Source organism: Ailuropoda melanoleuca, chromosome 10 (genome assembly GCF_002007445.2).
Source record: "Ailuropoda melanoleuca isolate Jingjing chromosome 10, ASM200744v2, whole genome shotgun sequence".
Lineage (NCBI taxonomy): Eukaryota > Metazoa > Chordata > Mammalia > Carnivora > Ursidae > Ailuropoda > Ailuropoda melanoleuca.
The window spans coordinates 61510466-61535031 of NC_048227.1; the positions used below are offsets into that span (position 1 = coordinate 61510466).

The following is a 24566-nucleotide window of genomic DNA, read 5'->3' on the forward strand; positions in this document are numbered from 1 at the left end:
AATTTTCTATTGTTAGATGAATTTGTTGATGAAAACAATGTGTACTACCTATAAAAACTCTCATAGCTGCAGTATTAAAAAATTTTAGAAAAAAATTTCTAACCTGTTTAAAAATCTTTCAAATAAAGATTCCAATGGTCTTGAGTCCTTTTATTAAAGTTTACAAATGATGCAATATCTGATTAGCTAGCAAGGACTGACATCAGAAAAGATGGGAATGCACCAGTGCACCAGCCAAATTCAGAGACAACTTTTGTTGGAGATTGTGAAGGAGATTGAAAAATGGCATCATGATTTAGTAAGCATAGCCAGTGATACACAACTTATATTTTTATTTTTGAGCTACTTTGTTCAGTTTTGACAGCCAATAAAACTTAGTATTGAAGTCAATTGGACTTAGGATAAGATTTTTGAGTCACTGTATCTCAAAGACTTAATGAGACTTCCAAAAATACATAAGCATATTCAATTACATTGTTCTTACTAACGCTGCTATTAATATTTTTACCATTAACAAATAGAAAACCATTTTATTTTATCTTTACTTTAAAGTTGTATTTATTTTTATTCAATATTTTCTTTATACAAATTGTCTTTTATTCCTAGTTTTAAATATTATCTCTATAATAAAATATGGATTATTATTAATAATCATTAATAAAGTACATCATTACTTTACACACGTTTATGTATACCAATAAAGAAATGCATGTATTTATAGTAAGCATGCTATTTTTTGTTTTTGTTTTTGTTTTTTTACTGATAAAGGCATATGATGTAAAAAAGTCAGTGCTAAATTTCTGCACACATACTACTCACCTAAATCTTGGTGCTGATTTTGTGCAAAATTCCCTAGTTTATTAAAGGGGGTTATATTTAATATACATCCAAAAATGCATTTCAGGGCTGCAGTAATTACTTACTGCTGACATCACTTCTCTAAAGAAAAAGAAATCCAATTTTGCTTTCTAAACTAAAACTTCAGTTTGATGGCATGACACACTCAACCTGGGAAGGCTCCGAGGAATATGCATAGCAGAAAGTAAAGGAAATAAAGGAGAAAATCAAGGACTTTTATTTTTACTCACTCCATTGACCATCAGGAGCACGAGGCCATTGTCAGCTGGTGTTCGAACTTCTATGTCAAAGCGAGTCACCTGACCGAATTTCCCCCTCCTTGTGATATCCCTTACTATGGCATAACTAGAGCCATCGAAGAAATAGCTGGCAGCCCGACTCTGAGTGAAGGCCAGTTTATCTCTGAAATAAAAACGCAAGGATCATATGAACATGACAGTTTGCATTATGCTTTTCATGTGAGGCCCTTTTAACCTATTGTCATGACATCTTCCATGGAACTTACAGCATTTAAATGTGTGGAATTTAAGAAACAAAACAGATGAACATAGGGGGTAAAAAAGAGGCAAACCAGAAAACAGACTCTTATCTATAGAGAACAAACTGAGGGTTGCTGGAGGGGAGGTTCGGAGGGGAAGGGCTGGATGGGTGAAAGAAATTGAGGAGGGTACTTGCTATGATGAGCCCTGAGTGTTGTATGTAAGTGATGAATCACTAAATTCTACACCTGCAAATAATATTACACTGTATGTTAACTAACTGGAATTTAAATAAAAACTTGAAAAAAAATAAATGAAGTCCCGATGTCTGCATGGGAGACATGGGGAAGTATTTATAAGTAAGTTAAATGAATGGTTTTATTTTTAAATTTTTTGTTTCAGGTTTAGAATTTAGTGATTCATCACTTACATACAACACTCAGTGCTCGTCACAACAAGTGCCCTCCTTAAAGCCCATCACCCATCTAGCCCATCCCCCTGCTCACTCCCTTCCAGCAACCTTCAGTTTGTTCTCTACAGGCAAGAGTCTGTTTTCTGGTTTGCCTCGCTTCCCCCCACCCCACATGTTCATCTGTTTTGTTTCTTAAATTCCACATATGACTGAAATCATATGGTATTTGTCTTCCTCTGATTGCCTTATTTTGCTTAGCATAATACTCTCTAGCTCCATTCACGTCGTTGTAAATGGCAAGATTTCATTGTATTCCATTGTATATAGATACCACATCTTCTTTATCCAAATGAGTTATTTTGAATGGATTTCTTTTCTACCCTTTGTGCTAAGACCACAGAAGTTTCCAGTGATACCCAAGTCTCTGGAATCCTAAATTAAAGCCGCAAACAAGTTGTTTAAACACTTTTCATAATTGTATGTGCTCGTCTGTGGTAGAGAAGAACTGAAATGATTTTTGCAGGCATGACTATTATGCAGTTTCAAGACTGGGCTCCCCAAAAAAGAAATTGAAAACCTAAATATTGATCCACATTTCTCTCATCTGCTGCTCTCACGTGGCTATCAAAGCCTTTAGTACTTTTAACACTTTCTTACCTGGCACAGGGTACTGACTTGGAGGGATCCATGTTATAGATGTGCTTAAAATTATACAAGCTGATCACATCATTATTCAAAGTGGCCAATTCCAGGCAGCCAACAAAGCCAGGCAGGTTTAAGCTTGCAGGGAGCTGTGCAACAGACAAAGTCAATCACCCCATGATCGCGTTTCACCCAGATGATACAGAACAGACAATGAAATAGAGAACAGGTCAAGGGGAGCTACCCATATAGATAAATATCTTTTCAGACTTGTGTCTTGTCTGGGCCAGGTAATTTAGGTAAACAATGATTTTTCAGTTGTGCATATCTAGTGGAGAAGATGGGATTTGTTGAGTATATACTATGTATCAGTCACACACGGAACAGGGATTCAGAACCAAAATCAATTCTTTCAGCAGCTCTTTGAGGTAGGTATTCCTGTTTTCATATCAGCAGAAGGAAAGTAATTCTCAGAGAGGTTCAATAATATGCCTGTAACTAGTAAGTAATAGCCTTGGGATTGAAATCCTACATCAACTCCCTGTCTCCCTATCTGGGCCTTTCCTTTATTTGCCCTTCACCAGGTCTCATACTCCCCCTTAGATCCACCCTTCCCTCATCCCAAGTATTTTATTTCATGTCTATATTAGTTGAAATAACTGAGTTTTTGAAACTCTCATTGTGAACCCAGCAAACCCACAAGGTCCACACACCCCTGCAGTAGTGGGTGGGGAGAATATCCATTACATATGCACGTATAGGAATGAAATGAATTGATATTCAAGTGTTAGCTATAGCTTGAAAACACTTGACACTATGAAAATATGGGTAGCAGAGACCAGATTTATATGCCAGATTTATAGATCAGAATTTTATCACCCATTGAGCTAAATTGTTTCTTGAAATATCAAGATTTCTATCCCACCCCCAAATCATTGTAGGTTTTATGGATTTTTAAAAACAATCAGTGTAGATTTTCAGTAAGTCCAAATCTGGCTGGATAGCTTACCTTGAAGTTTGAAGGCACGCCACCAACATAAAACACAGTGTCCTCAGGGTGCAGATCCAACAAGGAGTCATCTCCCGCAAATTCTCCCTTTTTAATAAACTTTTCCTCTGCAGTGCTACTTAGACTCGGAACTGTCAAAAACACCTTTCCATGTTTTCCTACCCTGTTAAGAATTGTCAGTCTTTATTAGCCAGATAATTTGTAGAAAATATATTTTTTAAATGTCAAAATGTGAATGTTCCCTCATCACAGAACTGGTGATTTGATTTTATTACATGTGTAAGCTTTTACAGAATGTCAACAATCAATGGAAAGAGGAAAAAAAAAAGATATTCCACCTTGGAATTAATGCATGGATTGGCCAGATAAAAAGATCTAATAATCAGATTGTTTTTTAGAAATTATGAGTATTTTTTTTCTAATCTTTTGTTTTCCACTAGGTATTTAGGAAAAATGGAGAAAAAGAGGAGCAACAATAAAGGGAAGAAAAAGCTATTTAAATATCCATAGGAAGACTCTGAGTGTGTGTGTGTGTGTGTGTGTGTGTGTGTGCACGCATGTGGACAACAGACTTCTTATGAAATGTGCATGGAAGCCTTGTTCTGTGGATTCACTTTACCTTTCGATCTTAACAATGCTGAAGTAAGCAGGCCAGGAACTGACGGGTTTGGAGTCCAGAGCAATCTCTACATCCTTAGCTCCCAGATTGTAAATGTACACCAGGTTATCATTTTTGATTGCAAGACCCATGTATTCTTTTTTGGCCTGAAATGTCAAGAAGTCACTTAAGTAAAATCCATATGAATGAATATCATGTTTTGTTTTCATTTCTTTAAGGGACAGTCATCAGTCCAAGGGCTTGGCTGTCTGCAAGGCGCATCAGGCCTGAATTAGTACAAAGTTCCTATTAGATTGGGCAGTGGCTCTTCCTTTCCAGCCTCCCGGTGGCTACATCAGTCTACTGCCCCCTGTGTTTGTCCAAGTGCATCCTGGGCAGGGAGGCAGGCAACTGCAGGCTTGTGGACATTTGATGGCTTCCAGGAGCGTGCTAATCCTGTCTGGTTAACCCAGGCACATACCGCATCCTGCCCATACCCACTGCCGGGCCTCTTCAAACGGGGCACAGCATCAAACGTAACAGACCTCTGTGCTCTGAAAGTCCTTGCAATGCTCCATTCCATGAGCAGCGTGCGGCTGACAGTGAAGCAGCCCCAGAAATATCCCGCGCAGGGAAGGAATTACTTATCTTTAAATCACGACTTGAGTCTTGGTATTAAAGTGCTCTGTACTTTTTGAGTTACCAGAATGGGAATTTTGTTTGCATAGGTAGTTTTGTTTTAAGGCAAGAGAAAAGCCTTTCCTTTGAATATTATTCTCTCTTTTCAAATGGCATGTTCTCCTGGGTGTTATACGCAACTGATGAATTATTGAACTCTACACCTGACACTAATGATGTACTCTATGTTGGCTAATTGAATTTAAATTTAAAAAAAGGAAAAAAATTAAAAAAAAAATAAATTTGCTAGGAAACAACACCACCACCACACGAAGCGCTTACGTGTTTGCTTCCAAGGTACAGGACAAACCGGTCTGTAGCCCCGGCTAGCTCCGGCTGTTTCACGGGAGGGGGTTTCATGTACAGGCTCAGGGATGTGAAGGTCTTTAAGTCATCCATACTGGTTTTGGGGTGCACCTCGACTGCCGACTGGCCGTCAAACATCATGGAGACTTGGATCTGGAATTACAAAATGTTTCTGTTAAAAGCAGCCTGCAGAAATGGGCACAGCTCTCTCTAATGGTTCCCAACGCGCTTCCCTCAGTCCTTATGGGCTTTCTGAGCCCTGCTTCCTTCCTTGTCCTTGTTTCCTGATGTCCTCACCTTGTGGGAGAAAGGGGTTAAGGCAGATTATAATATAGTCAGTTAAATTTAAGGTGGGGAACATAAGGAATAGCACGAAGGAGCATAGGGGAAGGGAGGGAACACTGAAGGGGGAGATATCAGAGAGGGAGATGAACCGTGAGAGACTATGGACTTCGGGAAACAAATTGAGGGTTTCAGAAGGGAGGGAGCGGGGGGATGTGGTAACTGGGTGATGGGTATCAAGGAGGGCAGGCGTTGTGATGAGCGCTGGGTGTTATATGCAACGAATGAATCACTGAACACTGCATTAAAAGCTAATGATGTACTATACAGTGGCTAACTGAACATCATAAAAATAAATAAATAAATAGATAAATAAATAAATTTAAAGTGGGGTGAAAGGAAGACAAAAAAGGGTGGCAAAGCAGATCCACGATGAAGATAAATACGAATTCCACAATGAACTATGCACTTGGCTGAGGTGAACTAAACAGCTTGACCGGATTCATGAGGCCATAAAATTAACAGCAACTGATTGATCAGGAGAAGTGACTCATATGGCTAGGGCTTTCTCTTCAGGGTCTTCAAAAGAGGAACATGAAGTAAAGCTGTGAATAACATCCTTGAGCGTGCCTGGACTGTTGGGAGGGGTCTAGACCCAGCTTTGGAGTCTTAGACAGAGTCTTGAAACCTGGCTTTGCCTCTTTCTAGCTATGTAACCATGGGCAAGTCACTTAACCTGCAGTTTCTTCAAATGTAAAGTGCAGACGAAAATTTTGCTGAATGAAATAGGATAATGACTATAAAGCACTTTCCAGTTCCTGGCTCTATCATCATTATAATTGTAATGAGGAGCTCATTAAGATGTTTCTTATAATAATTCTTAGAAAGGCATCAAAACAAAGCCAATTTAGTAGATGCATTTCTGAGGGGCCCAATATGATAAGCTGAGCTGGTCTAGTTCAGGGTGACTTTCTGTGTATTCAGAAGGGGATGGACTTTTTATATCCATGCCACTCATGCAAATATTTCTGAATAATTAGATGTATTGACATCCATTATTTAATATTGATTTGGTTAATCCTGATGGTCAGTAAGCTCAGGATTATATTCCCAAGTGCTGTCCTATGTTGCTAGTTGAGTAAAAATCAATCATCTTAATAAACAATCGAACAGTTCATGGGATTAAAGAGTTTTTGGTAAAAATTGAGTCTGAGAAGGAAATATATCTGCACAGAAAGCACTTCACTTTGGGGAGTCAAGTGGGCTCCCAAAGGTATTGCTAAAACTCTCTTTGAAAAATGGTTTTAGGTGATTAAGTTCCCCAAATTCTTCTCCATTTAAATCAAATTACTAGAAATCACTCACAGAAACCTAGCTTTGGAAATGCTGTTTCTTCACGATAAGCTTTTCTTGAAATGCCCCCCAAAGTATCTAAAAAAGGTAATTTGTGACACCAATTTTCACATATCTTTTAAAAGTTGAATATATTTACCAAAAATAATCTCCATTACAAAATAGTTGATTTCGAACTCTTCTTTCTGTCAGTACTTAGGGCCCATGGTCTGTTTAGGTCAATTCGCAATTGAGAAAATAAAACCATATAATTGGCTATAAAAATGATGCCAATGTATACATCAATAAAAAATAAATGCAAAAGAGGGCCAAGAATGAGCCCTATTTGCCTCACTGAAAATGTTAACTGAGCTTTGGTGTTGCCGTGTGGCCTTCAAGCAAGCATCTCAGGACAGGGCCTGTGTTGAGATTGTTCAGTTTAGGTGGTCTGTGGTTCCCCAGAGACGAGTGGGGGGGGGTCAATAAAGGCTCCCTATCACCAGTGTTATACCAGAGAATTCCTTGAAGAGGGAGATGGGCAAGATAATTCCACATAGTAATTGCACTAAAACGCCTGTTCAAATAATTAATAATAATAATGAGAATAAATCACGTCTTCTATTGGTGTTCGCTTTACTCAATTTCTTTCGCTCAGCGAGCTTTGTTGATTAATCTTGATCTTGACTATCTGTAAGAATCACAGGGATGCTTTTAAAAAATACAGGCACTGAGCCTTTCCTCTAGAGAGCCTGATAGATTGCTTTGAGGTTGGGACGGGGAACGGTCTCGTTTTCAAAGCTCCTCATGCAGTTCTAACGAACAGATCTGGATAGTGCTTAGAACTACTGAAGTAGAAAGGTTCCAGGCTCTGGCAGCTGCCTGAAGAGCTGCGGTTCAGTCTCATGTTCTCATGATCACCGAGTACTGACGGAGACTCCTTTCACCATTACCTTGCTGGCCACGCTTCTGGTCTGAGCGATTAGCTCCCGGATCCTCTGGATGCTGGCAGAGACGTTGCTCGCAGGCCGCTTCTGTTCCACCGTACGGAGCTGATCCAGGAGCTGAGGGACAACCTCTGTCAGATTTCTTACTGCAGTTAATAAAAATTAATCACTTGAGTAAATATATTTACGAATATTAGCTATATTTAAGGAATTAGGTGAAGAGACAACAAACACAGAGTTACTTCTGTGAGAACTATATTTGTAATCCTGCAAAATGAACAGTTAAGCTCAGTACATAAGCAATTCCTATTTTGTGGCATTTATAATGTCTGTTGGTCTGCAAATTGTGTGTAGCGTGAGCGGACTTACAATGTACATTCCTGAAGGGCAGGACCCACGACAAATATACAGATGTTCCTTTCACCGTAGAGCATTTCTAATGGAACTGATATAACCAGTCAAAAGGAATGCTGGGCAAAAGGAGGTGGGAAGGTTGTTTTCCAGGATGACTACTCACACATCACACTGCTGTTGCAATGGTCCACGCAGAGGCGGAGCTGTATGGAGGAAACAATGGAGCACCCAGAAAAGTGGCAGTTGTGCCAAGGAGAGGGTGGGCGCCATGGTCTATGGGTCCAGATAAGGGTGATGGTATAAACACATCATACTGATTTTGTAGGTTATGTTTTTTTGTTTTGGATTTTTTTAACGAACGAGGTACACGTAGAATAGAGAATAGGGATGCCTGGGTGGCTCAGTTGGTTAAGCACCCGACCCTTGATTTTGGCTCAGGTCATGAACTCAGGGATGTGAGATCGAGCCCCACGTCCACTCTGCACTCAGCGCGGAGTCTGCTTGTCCCTCTCCTTCTGCTCCTCCCCCTGTTCACATGCTCTCTTTCTAAAATGAATAAATAAAATCTTAAAAAAGAAGAAAAGAGAATAAATCATATTTATACAGCTTGATGAGAGAAACCCCAAACAGGGAGAATGGTGGAACCTTCTCTAAGTTTTCATGAACTGGACCAGTGGTTCTCAACGTGTGGTCCACAGACCAGCAGCATCAGCCTCATCAGGGAAGTTGTTAGAAATGCAAAATCTGTGGCTCCAACCCAAACCTGCCTCACTCTGGGAGTGAGGCGCAGGTGATTCTGAAGCACATGAAGGTGTAAGAACCACTGGACTAGAGAATGAATATCCTTTGGGTGTTCAGCCAGCGAAGGGCAGGGCCATGGCCATTAAGCAGTAGCTGCTGGAAAAGAGGAGGCCTCTTACTGGAGCCAAACTAAACTCAGATTCAGGAGAATACATCAGTGAGGATGAAGGATAAATCTCTTTTCTGTATTTAGAAAGTAGGGTGCTTCTCTATCTTAAGGAATGGAATGAAGGAAAATACTAGCAATTATCATTTTATTGTATTGATTAATGCAGAGGTAAATATTTGTTGTTTGGATAACTGACCACAATAGCTATTTTGTAGTACAACAGTCTTTAAAAATTACAGGTAATAAAGAATATTTAATGTGTTACATTGAATTTTGATTATGGAAATGTATATAAAACAGGGTTTCCCTGTCCTCAAGTCTCTGAGAAAGGGAGCCACCTTTTAAGAGTCTTTATAAGATCTCTTATATTGTGGTATGCGCTTTCATTTACTTTGATTTGAATCACAAAATGCTATCTAAGGAAGACACAGAGGCCTGAAACAATTTCAATTAATGGTAGTTCTGGATGCTTATTGGGATCACGGATTGGACTGAAAAAGGAAGAAAAAAAATTAACACAGATTTAATAAATATTCCTGAGGCTCTGTCTTTATAAATGTAAATGTTGGATGTCATATAGCAAATCTCTGAACAATCAAGTTCTGAAAGCAATTAAGTGAGTGTTACATGGAAGAACTCCCAAATACATACTTAGGAGATGAACATAACAGAGTTATCTTCCTGTCACGGGAATGAATATTTGCGACCTGGGATAAAATTTCTAGTGACAGACAGGTCATATATGGATTAATAAAGTTGTTTCTTAACTCAGATGGGAGTGAAGGTAATATGTTCTGCAAAACCATGCTGGAGAACCGAAAGTTCTAATCATGACAAAGACATTGACATTTAAGAGGTAGAAGAGATTGAATAAACATAGTGATATGTGATTTTAATATCTATGTCTAAATAAACTAGGTCGAAAACAGAATATTCATTTTCATTGCTATAAATTCGTATTCAAGCTGGCCAACAAACTGTTCTTCTATTTTTTTTTTAAAGACTTATTTATTTATTTGAGAGAGACAGAGAGAGAATATGCATGAGCAGAAGAGGCAGAGGGAGAGGGAGAAAGAATCTCAAGCAGACTCCATGCTGAGCGGGAAGCCTGACTCGGGGCTTGATATTATGACCCGTGATCATGACCTGAGTGGAAACCAAGAGTCGGAAGCTTAACTGACTCTGCCACCCAGGTGCCCTCAAACTGTTCTTAATGGAAAACTTCAGTCTGGCCATAGTCAGTACTTGTTGGTAATAACCTGTTTTACTCAGGTAAGGAAAAAGCAATGCAGTTTAGTAAATGTTTTTCCTAAAAGTAAATCAATATTTTGTGATTGACGTTCTCCCCCAAAGGAACAGACTTACATTGACAAAAATCAGTGCTGCCATTATTTCATCTAGAAAAAAAAAGATTCTTAACCAATCTCTCTAGCGTTTTTATGTGAACTATATATATTTCATATGCACACACACATACATATATTGACAGATGAACTGAGCAAAATTTTTGTTTTCTAAGCTAACTTCTACAATGTTCCAATCTAACACCCAAATGAAAAAAAAAATGCTTAACAAAAGACGTGTTGGGCTTAATGGCCAATTCAACTAGATGCAAACCGTGATACCTGCATCTCGGGCAGAGTCCACTGCAGTGTTGTAAGCAGAAGAGTCAAAACTCTGAAGATTTTGTGACCAGTTGGTTAGATTGTTGGCCATCGGCGCAGCTGCCCGCTGGACTTCCACTGTGGTCTTGCTAGCCTCCTCGGTGATCAGCTTCGACTGATCCAGGCGCTGCTGAACGTCACCTTCACACAGAGCACAGGGACACTCACTTTGTAGAGAAGCAGGACTTTTGTTGGCAACATGAACATCCGTTTAATCACCAAGATAAAACAGACCTCAAGTTTTCGGTTTTCAAGTTGAACAAAGATCTTTAAAAACATGTTAATTAGGGGCGCCTGGGTGGCACAGCGGTTAAGCGTCTGCCTTGGGCTCAGGGCGTGATCCCGGCGTTATGGAATCGAGCCCCACATCAGGCTCCTCTGCTATGAGCCTGCTTCTTCCTCTCCCACTCCCCCTGCTTGTGTTCCCTCTCTCACTGGCTGTCTCTATCTCTGTCAAATAAATAAATAAAATCTTTAAAAAAAAATAAAAAAAAAACATGTTAATTATAGTATAAGTTAGAAAATTGTTAAAGTAGCATTAAAAAGTGAGCTCGAAAGACTCTAGAGTCTCATTAAAATCATGTAGGCCACTTAAAACATTTTCAAATTAGAGGTAAATTTCTAAAAAAGTAATTAGTATTTCTTCAGGTTAGAGACCTGGGGATAAAGCCACAGAAAACACAGATGAGATTTTAACTCATGAAATGTTCATGCCTGAAAATCCATTGTAAATATCACTTTCTTCTATGTGGAGCACCTTTTGCCATAAAAATGATGTTCCACTAAAGAAGTAAATCAGTAAGGAAAATTATTTTTAAACAGTAAGAGCAAGTTTCAAAATAGCATATACAGTGACATTCTATTTTTATTAAAAAGTTATGTATTTAAAATAAAATTAATGTAAGTTTATAACAAAATGTTATCTCCTAGGTAATGAGATTATAAAGGATTTTCCTTCTTTTGTTCTTTCTTTTTCGTATCTGTATTGTCTAATCTTTCCATAATAATCATATATTACTTTTGTAATAAAAATCACTCAGGCGAGGTTGTAGCTTTATTTTTTTTTTTTTAAGTGGAGAAACATTTAATTCAACCTCACACGATCTGAACTCTGATGGATGCAGCTTTGAATCCTGGGTCTGCTTCTTTTTGGAGCTGTGCCTTTTGGAGCAAGCTCCCAAACCTTGACAAGCTTCAGGGTTCACAACCATCGAAAGGCAATGGTGACAATTTCCCACATGACGTAATGTGTATAAAACACAGCCCAGTGCCCAGCATGTGGTAGCTCTGATGGTGCCGATGACAGGGATTCCCAGTGGATGACACCCTCCTGGCTGGGGTTTTGGTGTACTACGGTACAGTAGCTACTGGACTTGCTCCAGGTAGTAGAAAACTCACACCCGGCAGTCATGTGTTCACTTTCACTACACCAGCGAAGGCACATCTGGTTCCCAGCCTATCTTTTTAAGATACCACTGTAGTCCCAGATTAGGCAAAATGAGTGCTTTTGTGTCTCCGTTTGGCTTGGTGGTCTCCCTACTTGTACTCTAAGAATGACATGGTGTATAACAGAGGCAGCTATTTATAGTTAGGGCTGGAGATACCCAAAAATCAAATTAAGGTGTATTTATTAACGAAGAAGGAATGTTCACAAGGAAATGGGTTACCAAATAGTATAAGCAGCATGATCGCATTAAAGCACGCGCGCGCACACACACACGCACACACACAATTGGAGGAATATGCTCAAATTTAATGGTCCCCCGTAGGAGGTATGATTATAGCTTTTATAATTATTTTCCAGGGTGTGTGTGTGTGCGTGCGTGTGCGCGTGTGGCAAACATAGTTTCTTTTGTCACCAGAAAACAATATTTATTTATAAAAGGATTTCAAGTAAGGAATCATGTACTCCTTCCTCAAGGGTTTATTTTAATTCCAGCAAACAAACAGATGAGGCTTCCGTTCTTGTCTGTGAGCCTTACCTCTCTCTGTGGCTTGCAGTCGCTTAATGGCATCATTCAATCTGTTTTTGAGAGCCCTCTTCCTTGCTAGGGCTCCATCCACACGCCTGTTCATGTCAGCTACTGCCTCATCATTGCCTATGGAGAAGAAGCCAAGAAAAGTACCAGTAGAGCCAAGATGCTAGGGAAAAAAATTTCCATTTCAACAAGGAAAATTCTGATCTGTACCATTGAGCCATCTAGAACATTCTGAATATGGTGTGAACATAGAAACCAGTTCTAAAAAGTGGCATTCCAATTAAGAGGTACAGGACTATAGAAAACTAGTAACACTGCTTGAGAGTGATTTAGGATGCCATAAAGTGACTCATTAAAGGTGCAGAAATAATGGCTTTCTTAGAAAAATATAGCACTGCTGTGACTTACAGCTCGTGGCAGCACAGTTGACAGAGAGCTGAGAAGAAAAAAGTCTATCTCTATTTATGGCGATCACTGTTATATAGAATCATTCTTTTTTCTTAATTTTTAAATAGAATTTTAACTGATATACAACATACATCTAGAAAAGGGCACACATTATAAATGAATGTTCACAAATTGAGCGCAGAATATAAGCCATGCCAAGTCAAGAAAGTAGAACATTGTTGCTACTCAGTTTCCTGGGCCCTCTATGATTACCCAAAGATGACCACTGTTCTGAATTCTACCTCCATCTGTTACTTGTGTCTATTCTTAAACTTTATTCAAAAGAAATGATACAGTGCTGTAATTTTTTATATCTTTTATATCTCTGTTTTAATTTCTGTAGAGTGGTAAGTTCTGATATCTGGTGGTTTAAATCTTCCAGCTTTGATTTTATTCTTCAGGATTGTGCTGGCTTCTTAGCTTCTCCCACACCTATTTCCATAGAAATTCTAGGATCATCTTCTCTATTTACATATAGTTCTGGTACTTCAGTTGGTATTATATTTAATCTATAGATATATTTGTCAAAATTGTCATTTTTACAAATTTGAGTCTTCCAGTTAATACAATTTTTATTCTTCTTTAGATCTAAATTCTCATTTTGATCTCAATTTATTTAGATCATTTTTAATTTCTTTCAGTAGCATAATACAGTTTAATGAGTAGCAATCTTATCTTTCATCAACTTTATTCCCAGGTATTTTATGCTATTGTAAATGGTGATAAAAAGTTAATTTCTAATTACGTTGTACATAGAATTAAACTGGATTTTTACACATTGAATTGGTAATGTGTGTCTCACAGTCCTAACTCCCCATGGATGTCCCTTTTGCAAATAAATATGTGAAGAAATTTGACCAAACAAGATCATGAAATAGGTAACCAGATCTGCAAAATATTCAGAGACCAAAGCAGAGAGATTTTATCTGCACTTAAAATGTAGAACTTTGAAGAGATATTATTACCAGGAAAGAAACAATGTTTTCACGGGGTTCAATAACTCAATAATGGCAAGACTGCATTGCAAATTATCAAGGAGAATAAAATATTTAAGTCACTGTGTCCCAAAGACCCACATATTCTGCTCTTCACATCACAAGAAACAAAGCAATACATAGATATGGCAACATTTACCCAAAAAATATTTTACTTTAAAGAGTACACTTATGGTGATGAGCACTGAGTAATGTACAGAGCTGTTGAATCATTATACTGTACATCTGAAACCTATATAACACTGTATGTTAATGATAATTCAATAAAAAATATATTTTACTTTTAATATTCTTAATTGTTGCTGCTAATATTCTAATTCTTCTGTAAAGAGTATGTTCAAGACTAGACTTACATAATGAATGAATTAGGAGAGAACATTTCTATTGCCTTTGTTAACCCAGTAAACATAAATAATAGTTGCTTTATCATAGCTAGTTAAATATTCTGCATAGGAAAAATAAATGCATTTTTTTCTATATATAGTGCTCTTTGTTAAAAAAAAGAAAATGCATGATTAGAATTAAGATTAATTGCTTTGATAAAATTACATGATGTTTTCTGTTTCAAACTTGATCTTAATGTTTTTATATGGTAGTTAGAATTTAGCTAGATAATGGGTTTCCAACCTCATTAGTCAATGCACAACCATCCTTAGGTATGAGTTCATTCGCTCAGAGATGAGTAATGTTTAGTGAAATTCTTAGCCAATGCAATTGTCTTTAAGAGTAGCTCACAAGATTCAAAACTGATTAACATGATTTCGCTTTTATTTTTTCTTCCCTCCCCCACTTGGATGTGTTTGCTTTCACAGACGCAAACACTAACCTTTGGAAATGTTTCTTCCCATAGGGTCACTGGCTTGTCTTAAATGCAATAATCTTACAAAGTGCCAATAACCACACATGGCTCTGTGGTTTCCTATTCTCCTCACTCTCCCAGTGCTGACTCATTACTTTATGTAAAATTTTAAAGGACCTTCAATTGTCCAAGGAAGACTAAATTATGTACAATATAGTTTTAGAGTTAAGTGTATTTTATGATTATCTTCTTGAAAATTGGTATTCATGGTAAATTTCTATTAATTAGCCTATCTGATTACCAAGAATATCCACCACATTTTACTACATGGAAGGGTTTTTTTTTTTTTTTAACCGCGATATATTTTATAATACCCAATCTTTGGAGCACTTGGGTGGCTCAGTCGGTTGAGCATCCAACTCTTGGTTCGGATTGGTCGTGATCTTGGGGTCATGAGATCAAGCCCCAGGTTGGGCTCTGCACTCTGCGTGGAGTCTGCTTGTCCCTCACCCTCTGCTCCTCCCCCCTACCCCCGCTCACTCTCTCTTTCTTGAATAGATAAATAAAATCTTTAAAAACATAAAATATCCAATCTTCTCTTTTCTTAATACCTTGACTCTCAGCAGGAACTATTAACGTACTGCTCAGTTAAAAGATCATTTGTTCTTTAAGCTTAGAATTTTGAAATCTCTATCCATATGCAGAAGTTATGTATGAAAGGGGAGAAGCATCTATAAGTCAGAAGGAAGGTAGGAAAGGGAAGATATGTACCAGGATCTGCCTTGGCTTGCAGTTCTCTGGCTTGATTGAGGAGGTTCTCACTCTCATCCTTATGGTAAATGATTTGAGTATCAATCCCACTCACAGCCTGCAAAGGAATTGCATGGAAAGAGTAAGAATGACAACAGAAGATACCCACTTTTCATGAACGACACCGTTTATCTGCTAAACACCAAGCAAAATTCATACAACTTCATTTCCATAGCTCAAAATCAAGGTCAAATGGGAACATGAGAAAATAAAGTCCATGGTGATTTCAAGATAAATGTTTTTCAAGGAAAATTCAGTGAATCTAGAACAGCGTCTGGCCAAAGCCCCACCAAAGTGCTTGTCAAACAGAAGCCACTCAATAAACAATTTTTGATTTGAAAAAATGTGAATGTATGCATGAAGCGTCTTCACTATCAGCACGGGCTCATCCTAAATATGTCTTATTTACGGACTGTGGTTTAAAAAAGCTGTCAAAGGAACTGGCAGTTGCTGACAGGAGTATGGCACATCGTGAAGAAGTGGACCTACTGAAACCTTCATAACACAAATAAAATGTCTCTTCTCTGTTCTCTTGGCCTTCCTGCCATTTGCATTATAGCAGAAGCTCAAGCGATGACATTAGAAAACAGAAAAGTCATAAGCTGGGAAAAGGCAACATACAAATGAACTTTAAAAGAAGGGAATACTCGGGGTGGGGGGGGCACCTGCCTGGTTCAGTCAGTGGGGCATGCCACTCCTGATCTCGGGGTTGTGAGTTCGAGCCCCATGTTGGGTGTAGAGATTACTTAAAAGCAAAATATTTTTTAAAAAAATAGAATACTCACATCATAAATTCGGTCAGTGATGTTCAAAGCCAATTCTGCCATTTCATTGGCCTCGCTAACATAATTGGCGATATTTTCATAGACATTTGAAGCATCCAAAGCCTTCTGAACCAGCCCGTTCATATCTGAACTGTGCAAATTCCTATTAAAGAGTAAACGTGCCATTATTCCTCTTTCTTACTTTTTTGGGAAATGGGGCCATTTTTACAGCTTGATTTGAATACTTCTGGGACCCCAGGGACCTCCTTCCTGTTATTCAAAGTCACCTGGCTTGGCAAGGTTTTCCCAAGCTGCCTTTCCTAGGAGCACATCTTCTTTGCTTTCCCCCTTTGGTGTCCCCAGGACTTTACCCCATCTCGGTTCCATGGAAGCTGTTTGCAGGGCAATGGCGACAGGTAAAGGGAATGATGATTTAAAACAGCCTTCTGCACCTCTTCAAGCAACAATTTGTTCACGTGGTGGCGGTCAAGCCCAGGAATGAACCCACAGTCCTCCCCCACCTACTTACCCAGATCGGCATTGTTATTTCCTTTCCACAGAAGAAACCAAGACTCTCAGAGAGGGTGCACAGCCTCAGCATGGTTGGTTTCACTATTTATTGGTTGGTTGGTTTCACTATTTATTGGTTTCACTTTTTATTCGATCTTTTGTTTGTTTTATAAAACACTGTATTTTCCCTTAAGAAGGGGAATGATACATACTGAGCGTCTATGTGCAGATACTGGGCTAGCCTTGTTGTGTATAATATAGCTTTAATTCTTACCACACCCGAGAAGTAGACATTGTTATTCTCTTTTCAAAGAGGGAACCAGGGCTCATGTGGTTAGATTTGTCTTGCTCCTGCATCCCAGCTGCTTCCCTAAAGTGCAAAGCCCTACTCATGCCCATTTCCACCCTTGCCCTATACACCATGTTCTTGGCCTTTACCCCTTTCTGACCTCTGTGAGGCTCATCTACTATTTCCTGGGTACCCGTCATGCAGTGGGCACTCTCACATGGTGGCTGATGACCGTATATGCCTCAGAGGACTGATGTGAGGTACAACAGGGATAAACTATGTGAAATGCTTGGTCCATGCCTGTCATCCAATAAACATCAGGGTTTATTACTGTGCCTAAACTATTTCCTGAATTGGAATGTCAAATTCGAAGTGTATTCATAAAATAACTCACTTTATTGACAAATACGTCTTCTTCCTCTCTAATATAAACATCCCGTCACTGCTGCAGCTCATCCTGAATCCTTTGCCTTGATTTTACTCAGTTTTAAATCCACCAGTTGCATGTTTTCTTCTCAGTCCCAAACATTGATGACTACTATCCCTTGATTCATTAGTAACTTCCAGAAGATTCTCTGTGACCCAGTATGTGACATTGCAGATCCCATGCTGGTTCATCTCATCCAATTGCCCTGACATATTGAGTTCAATTGATTTTCAGTTCCCTCCATCCAGTTTCAGTCCCTGTGTGCTCTCTTGGGCTCAGAGCGACTTCTCTGTATTCCCTTGGCTACTTTCTTCTCTTTTGTCCGAGTTCATCATCATTGGGCTCCTTTGTGGGAGGGCTGACTTATCCATTAGGCATAATAGGACTCCACAAAGAATTTTTCATTTTCATTTTTTTTAAATCAGAAGAACAATGAGGATACTAATAATGATTACATTAGTCTTTATAACAATGCTACCATGACATGTAATTTAAAATTTTTTTTATCAAGGAAGGGGCCCACAGAGGCAGAAGTACCTAAGGCCCAGGAAAGCCATAATGCAATTCTGCTCTGCAGAGGTAATTTTAACCCAAATACTTGCTACTTCTTCACAACCCCTTGTTTTTAGAAATGGCACAGAGAGGAAAATCTGAGGAAGTTTTAAAAGAAAGAGATACGAGGAATAAAATGTTACAAGTATTCACTAATATTTTAAAATTTTTCTGGCTACTGTTAGGATACAAGAAATAGATTAAAAGAGTCTTTAGTCCTCTGGTTTCATTACCAGGCACAGAACTGCATCAATACATAAAGTAAAAATGTGCTTTTGAAGTGGAAGTTTCTTGATGAATTATGTTTATCTCTGTTTTATGCACAAGAAGTAAATCATTGGGTCACCAGATAGATGATGAAGAATATTCACATTTTGAGGGAAAAACATCCATAAATTTTGATGTTTCCCTGAATATGTCCAGTCTGAAGCATCCTAGATGCAAAAGGGACTTCAGGATGATTGATATTTCTGATCATTTTTTCATGTAAAGCATGGGCAACTTTCTTAGAATCATGCTAGAACACTGTTTGTTGCATTTAGTGAAGGTATGTGCTGCGATCCCAATTAACAGGACATATTCACTAAAATGACAAAACAACAATGCAGAGAGCCAGAGGAGGGATCTCAAAAACAATATTATATCAATGCAGCATATTGTCCAAATCATATTTTATTTAAGCATCATTTTATTGGTTTGATTAAAGACAAATTTCCTGGAAGCATGACACTAGGTGGATATAATGCCATTTCCGACACCAAGATTTTAAATAACATCTATTTTTCTCTATCTGTCTGTCTGTCTGTCTATCTCCTCCCTTTCTTTCAATTCTCTGAAGTTTTGGAGGGCTACTTGAAAATTTTGACAATCAGGAATGAAAAGGTAATTTAAGTTTGAACAAGAGTTATTATTGGTTCTTATTTTATTCATGACCTTTACTGATCCTTGTTTCTAATTGCCAGGTTTGTATTCTTTCTCTATAATTATCTCATCATTTACCTATCATTTCAAGGTCATGAATTCAATTCCAATCTTTCAGTACATTTCAATTAACATTAATTGAGTGCCGAAAGGTGTGTGACTCTCTTCTAGATGCTGTGAGGAAAATTGTCAATTGATTTTCTCTTAATCAGGTGTTGAAATCAAACATTTCCTGCTGGGCACTGTAGCGTGTCTAGAGTATTTACCAGAAGTCAATTGTATTGCCATCTTCCAACCAGCTTTACTTAAGACCCTTGGGTGTGGAAAGCTAATGCTGTCTGTGAAATAAATATGTGATGGTGGTAGAATTAGACCTTGTAGAGGGATCTGATTTACTTGATAATTTTTTAAAAGATTTATTTATTTATTATTAGAGAGAGAGGAGGGCCAGGGGGAGAGGGGAGAGAGAATGTCAAGAATCTCAAGCAGACTCTACACTGCACGCAGAGCCCGATGTGGGGCTCGATCTCAGGACCCTGAGATCATGACCAGAGTCAAAATCAAGAGTTGGCTGCCTAACTGACTCAGCCACCCAGGCACCCCTTACTTGATAATATTTTGTGCAGCAGTTATGTCCCTAATGAAAAATGCCTTAGGTTGCCCTATAAATAATTACGGAGCAGAACCACCCCTCACAACACAGGTCTCTAATCTGACAGATTTTTCTTTTTAAACCAAAAAACTCTCCCCAAAGCAATGGCAATAAACAATGATTGGCTGGTTCTCAGACTGACCAACCAAGCAACCTATAAATGAATAAATGCAACCCAAAACCCAACCTGCTAACCTGTATCCCAGTAACTCAGGCACATGGAATTGAATAAAAATGAGTTATTCTACCTTTGTAGATATTTGTATTTCTAAAACCAGGATATTACCTGCTCAATTCATCAGCCTCTTGTTGAAGGTTCTGCGCATGGTCAACGGCTTCTTGGACTAAATCATGACGAAGGTTACTTAGGTTGGATAGTTTCCCTTGTAGTTCATTTTTGGCTCCATCTATTTCCGCATAAATCCCTGATGCATTCTAAAGAAAATATTTTAAAAAGTGAATTGAATATAAAATAACTTAAAATCTTTCCCCAGGGAGCACCAAAAGATAATCTCTAGTCTCCCTTATTATGAGGTTCAGTAAATTTCAGGCCAGGTCTACAAGAGTCTAAAATACTTTAAGTAGAATTTTATCTGTTTCTCTTGCATCTTCAACAACTCCTTTTCCATTGATTGCTTCCCTAGCTTTCAGACATGCTCTGCCTTCTCCCATCTGAAAACAAAACAAAATGAAGCTAAACAAAAAACCTCCATTAACCGTACATCTCCCCAGTGTTATTACCTTACTTTTCTATTCCCTCCTTAGCAATATATAGCCAAAAAAGGTGTTTATGTTAGCTGTTTCTATTCCATCACTTTTTAATTCACTCTTTGACCCACTTTAGTCTATTTTTTACTTCATTACTCCAACAAAACCGAAATTCAAACTAATGATCTCTAAGTTATTGAATCTAATAGGCATCCCTCATTTTCCCCAGTTACTCAAACAGTGATTCTAAACATTGTCACCATTCTTAGGCCAATCACATTTCCTTCCTCCATCGCCATCTGATTCTAAATAGATCACTTTCTTTTTCTTTTTCTTATTTGGGAGACATCAGCTAACTGTAGCAGGATCATTTTTTCCATACTCCTAAAGTTTCCTCCCTGTAAAGGGAGCTCAATTGGTGAAACCTCAGACCTCTCCACCTCTTTCATCACTCTGTTCCCAGGAGGGGGACTGGTTTATTTGACTGGTAAATTTTGGGGGAATAACTGTGTAGGCTCTCTTAATTCTACCTTCTGCCTCTTGGTAGCAAGGTGCCAGCAGAAAGCCTGAGTTTCCTGTGTTTGTCCCTAATGAAAGTTGTTCTGGGCAGAACCCCCACATGAACCCTGCAATGTTGCCTGCCTGAGTCGGCAGCTCTGCCTAATTCTGGGATTGAGTCTTAGCAACCCCTCTTGGCTAAGAGACCTAAAGCCGTGCCCTCATCTTAACTGTATCAGAAATGAAGGTTATAGTCTTGGACTTTATATTTACTATTTTATTTTTCAACTTGTTTAGAACTTGGGAGCTGAAAGGGGGTACTATTCTCCTCACAGACTCCAGTACCAACAAACAAGAATTGCAAACAGCTCTTTGCCACCATCCTCCAGTCCCTCCCCCCGCCAAAAGTCCCTATACACTTATTTATAGCTACATCTTTCTGTGCATCTTCCTCCTACTTTAAGAGGAAAAGCGTTCCTTTTCTGTATAGGGCATGGTGCCCTGTTTTCTGTTCTTCTTGCTCCCTAGCTATTGGCTCCTCTCAGATGTAAACAAGCCCCAGTTAACCTCTCCCATTAAAAACAAACAAACAAAACCTATTCCTTGACTCTAGCTTCCCCTCCAGCTTCTTTGTTGATGCAGTGCATTCCACAACAATGGTTCTTCCAAGATCCCCAGGGTCAGACACCATATTGCCAGATCCGTTGGACACTTTCCTGTCTTTATTTACTGGATTTATCTCTGGTTTGTGACAGTGTTGGTCACCGCCTTTGCCTTAAAACTCTCTTTCCCTAGCTTCTGTGACATAGCTCTCTCCTGGGTCTCCTGTTTCACTGTCCAGGAAGGACACTTTTTAAAGTTGGTGTTGCTCAGACTTGACTCAGCCCTTCCCTTTCTGAATAGATTATTCAGGAGTTAGATTAACTCCTCTCTCCCAGCCTAGACTTTGAATCTTTTAACCCACTCTGCACCAGCCTACAGGAATGGTGATCTTTCTATCTAGCAAATCTGATCATGTTATCTTTCCTCTCAAAATCAGCCCATTGCTCTACAGGAACAAATCTGATTACTGAGGTGGCTTCATCAACTGATCCTTCCTCTCTCACCAATCTCATCACTTCTCACGTCTCCCCACCCCATTACATACCATGGTCCAAACTTCACTAACTGATGTTTTAATGCTCCATGATTTTTTCTCACCCCCTGTGCCTGTCTCACATAATATTTTCTCTGTCTGGGATAACTTTGCTTTCTTTTTTGTCTGACCCACCTGGAAAAGTTCTACTCATCCTTCCAATTTCAGCTCAAATATCACTTCCTTTATCAAGCTATCCTTAGTTTCTCCAGGATGAATTCAGAGTTGCCATATATTTCTATTATCCATGTACCACACTACTACAATCATTTTAGCTGATTATTCCACCCACCAGACTACATGATTGTAGAAGGAAAGAACTGTGTCTAATTTATTTTTGTATTCTCAGAATGTAGCGCTGTTCCTAGCATAGAGAGTTTATTTCTATGGAGACAGTGTTAAGTCTCCAGACATTTGGTAGGTCACCTGGCGAGCAATACTTCAAAAAAAAAATTATATTTAAATGTATAAACAGGAAGAATACCATGGATATTCCACCTTTACTCATTAATTCACTTAACAAATATTTATCATACGCCCACTATGTGCCAGGCACTCTTTTAGGAGATAAAATACATAGCTTTGAATACAGTCTTTGGTTTCTAGGAATTTACAACCTAGTGGGAATATATAGATGATAAACAAGTGATCAAATAATTGAACAAGTTAATTTCAGAGAGTAAAAAGTACTGTGAATAAAATACAATAGGTGGGATGGGCTGGGGCATGATTGAGGGTAAGAGCCCCATTTGAATTGAAGGAAAACAGCCATTGAAGATCTGGAGATAGCAGGTGGAAAGGTCAGGAGTCAAGGGAAAGTATGGTGTGTTTGAAAAACAGAGTAAGAGTTGGAGGGTAACAGAGAGGAGTGGGCTGGACGGTAGTGAGTTGGGGAGAGATATACGGAATGAGGTAGAGAGGCCAGAGCCAGGTCACTTAGGGTCTCATGAGCCATGGTAAATGAGCTTGTTTCTTTGTCTAAGTGTCACTGGAGGTTTTACGAAGGAGAAATAATGTGATCTGATTATGTTTTTAAGGGATTGTCCTGCTACTGCATAGAGAATGAGTCTTGAGGGGCAAGAGTGGAGGCAAACGAATCAGTAGGAGGCTCCTTTGGCAGTTCATGCTGGCAGTGAGGTGCCTTGGACTGCAGAGCAGCTGCAGAGAAGGGAGTGGTCAGAAACTAGGACTAATTTTGGAGATAAAGTCAATAGGTCTTGTTGAAATGGGCGGGAGGGAAAGGAGAAATCAACAATGACTCCAGAGTTTTGATTTGAGCAAATGGAGTTGTGTCACTTACTAAAGTGGGGAAGACTAGGGAAGGAACAGTTTTTATTCAGAATATGTTAATTTTGATATGTCTCTTAGACATCTAAGTGGTATATAAAATTATGATTCTGCTGTACACCACACTGAGTTCTTCCTTGAAAACTTCAAGTAAGCACTTGGTTGTAAGAGTTTGGAACTCAGTGGAAGTATGAAAGTTGGAGTTGAAAATTGTGGGATCATGCATATAAATGTTTTTTAAAGCCATGGGATTCAATGGGATCGACTAGGGAGAAAGTGTAAGTACCAAAGAGGCCCTGGGAGAGAACTAAGCCATTCATAATCAGGAGCAGGGATGGACAGAGCTCTGGGCCAAATATGGCTTGAAGCCTGTTTTTATATTACTTCTAGCTAAGAATATTATTTACATTTTTAAAGAATTGTAAAAAAGTAAAAACAAACAAAAACCAAAAAAGAATAAGGGAGAGTGGTTATATGTGGCCTGCAGAGCCTAAACTACTCACTACATAGAGGATGTGTAGAGGTGAAGCTAGCAGAAGAGGCTGGGAAAATATGGCCAATGAGGCGGGAGGAGGACCAGCCAGGATAAAAGCTCTGGGTGTTTAAATAAGGAGGAAAGGTTAATCAGCAGGGAGGCTGAGAATGCTGAGGAGGGAGAAGCAACCACAGTTTTGGCTATGCTGAGTTCACTGATAACCTGGATAACAGTCTCAGTGCGGGGGCAAGAGATCCCATTTGGAGTGGGTGGGTACAATTGACAGTGGGGGGCTGGGAGGTGGAAATGACAATGGTAAATGACTCTCAAGGTGTTTTGCTGTGAAGCTGAGCAGAGTAGAGTAATGGGTAGAGACTTGAGGGGATGTAGGCAAGGACTTTCCTCTTTTAAAGGATAGGAAATCCTTAGAGCATGTTTACATTTTGGTAGTTAATTGTCCGGTAGAGAGCAAGAGTTGGATGACATGGAAGAGAGAGGGAATACTTTGGGAAGTGAAACTCTGCAACTGTTTTGAGCAGAGGAACGATGGGATTCAGAGCACAGGTGGGGAGATAGGACTTTGGCAGGAGAAGGGACACTTCATTAATTATAATGGAAAGGAAGGGAGAAGTGTGAATACAGATGTAGGTGGGCTGGTAGAACTGGGGAGGAAAGATTAGGGAAGTTCTGTTCTCTTTGTTCCTATTTCTCAGTGAAGTGTGAAGCAAATTCACCAGCCAGACTGATAGTAGAGGAGGTGGGTTATTCATTATGTTGGCTTCTCTGGTATGTCCATGATGCTTGGGTTTACTGGGATATGGAAATAGAATTCTATTTCCATCCAGTACAG

General features: G+C 39.0%; 1 protein-coding gene across 2 annotated transcripts in view; it reads right to left on the minus strand.

The window, feature by feature from the left end:
- Positions 1–24566, minus strand: part of LAMA4 (laminin subunit alpha 4) — a 147155-nt gene that overhangs the window by 28095 nt on the left and 94494 nt on the right. For both annotated transcript variants that reach the window (XM_034669004.1, XM_002917163.4), the window contains exons 13-23: positions 19900–20048; positions 16284–16425; positions 15460–15556; positions 12451–12567; positions 10430–10609; positions 7547–7686; positions 4959–5135; positions 4020–4165; positions 3401–3563; positions 2407–2540; positions 1089–1260 (exon numbers count right to left, since the gene is read on the minus strand). In XM_034669004.1, the coding sequence (XP_034524895.1) occupies positions 1089–1260; positions 2407–2540; positions 3401–3563; positions 4020–4165; positions 4959–5135; positions 7547–7686; positions 10430–10609; positions 12451–12567; positions 15460–15556; positions 16284–16425; positions 19900–20048 (1617 nt within the window). The remainder of the gene's footprint in view (positions 1–1088; positions 1261–2406; positions 2541–3400; positions 3564–4019; positions 4166–4958; positions 5136–7546; positions 7687–10429; positions 10610–12450; positions 12568–15459; positions 15557–16283; positions 16426–19899; positions 20049–24566) is intronic.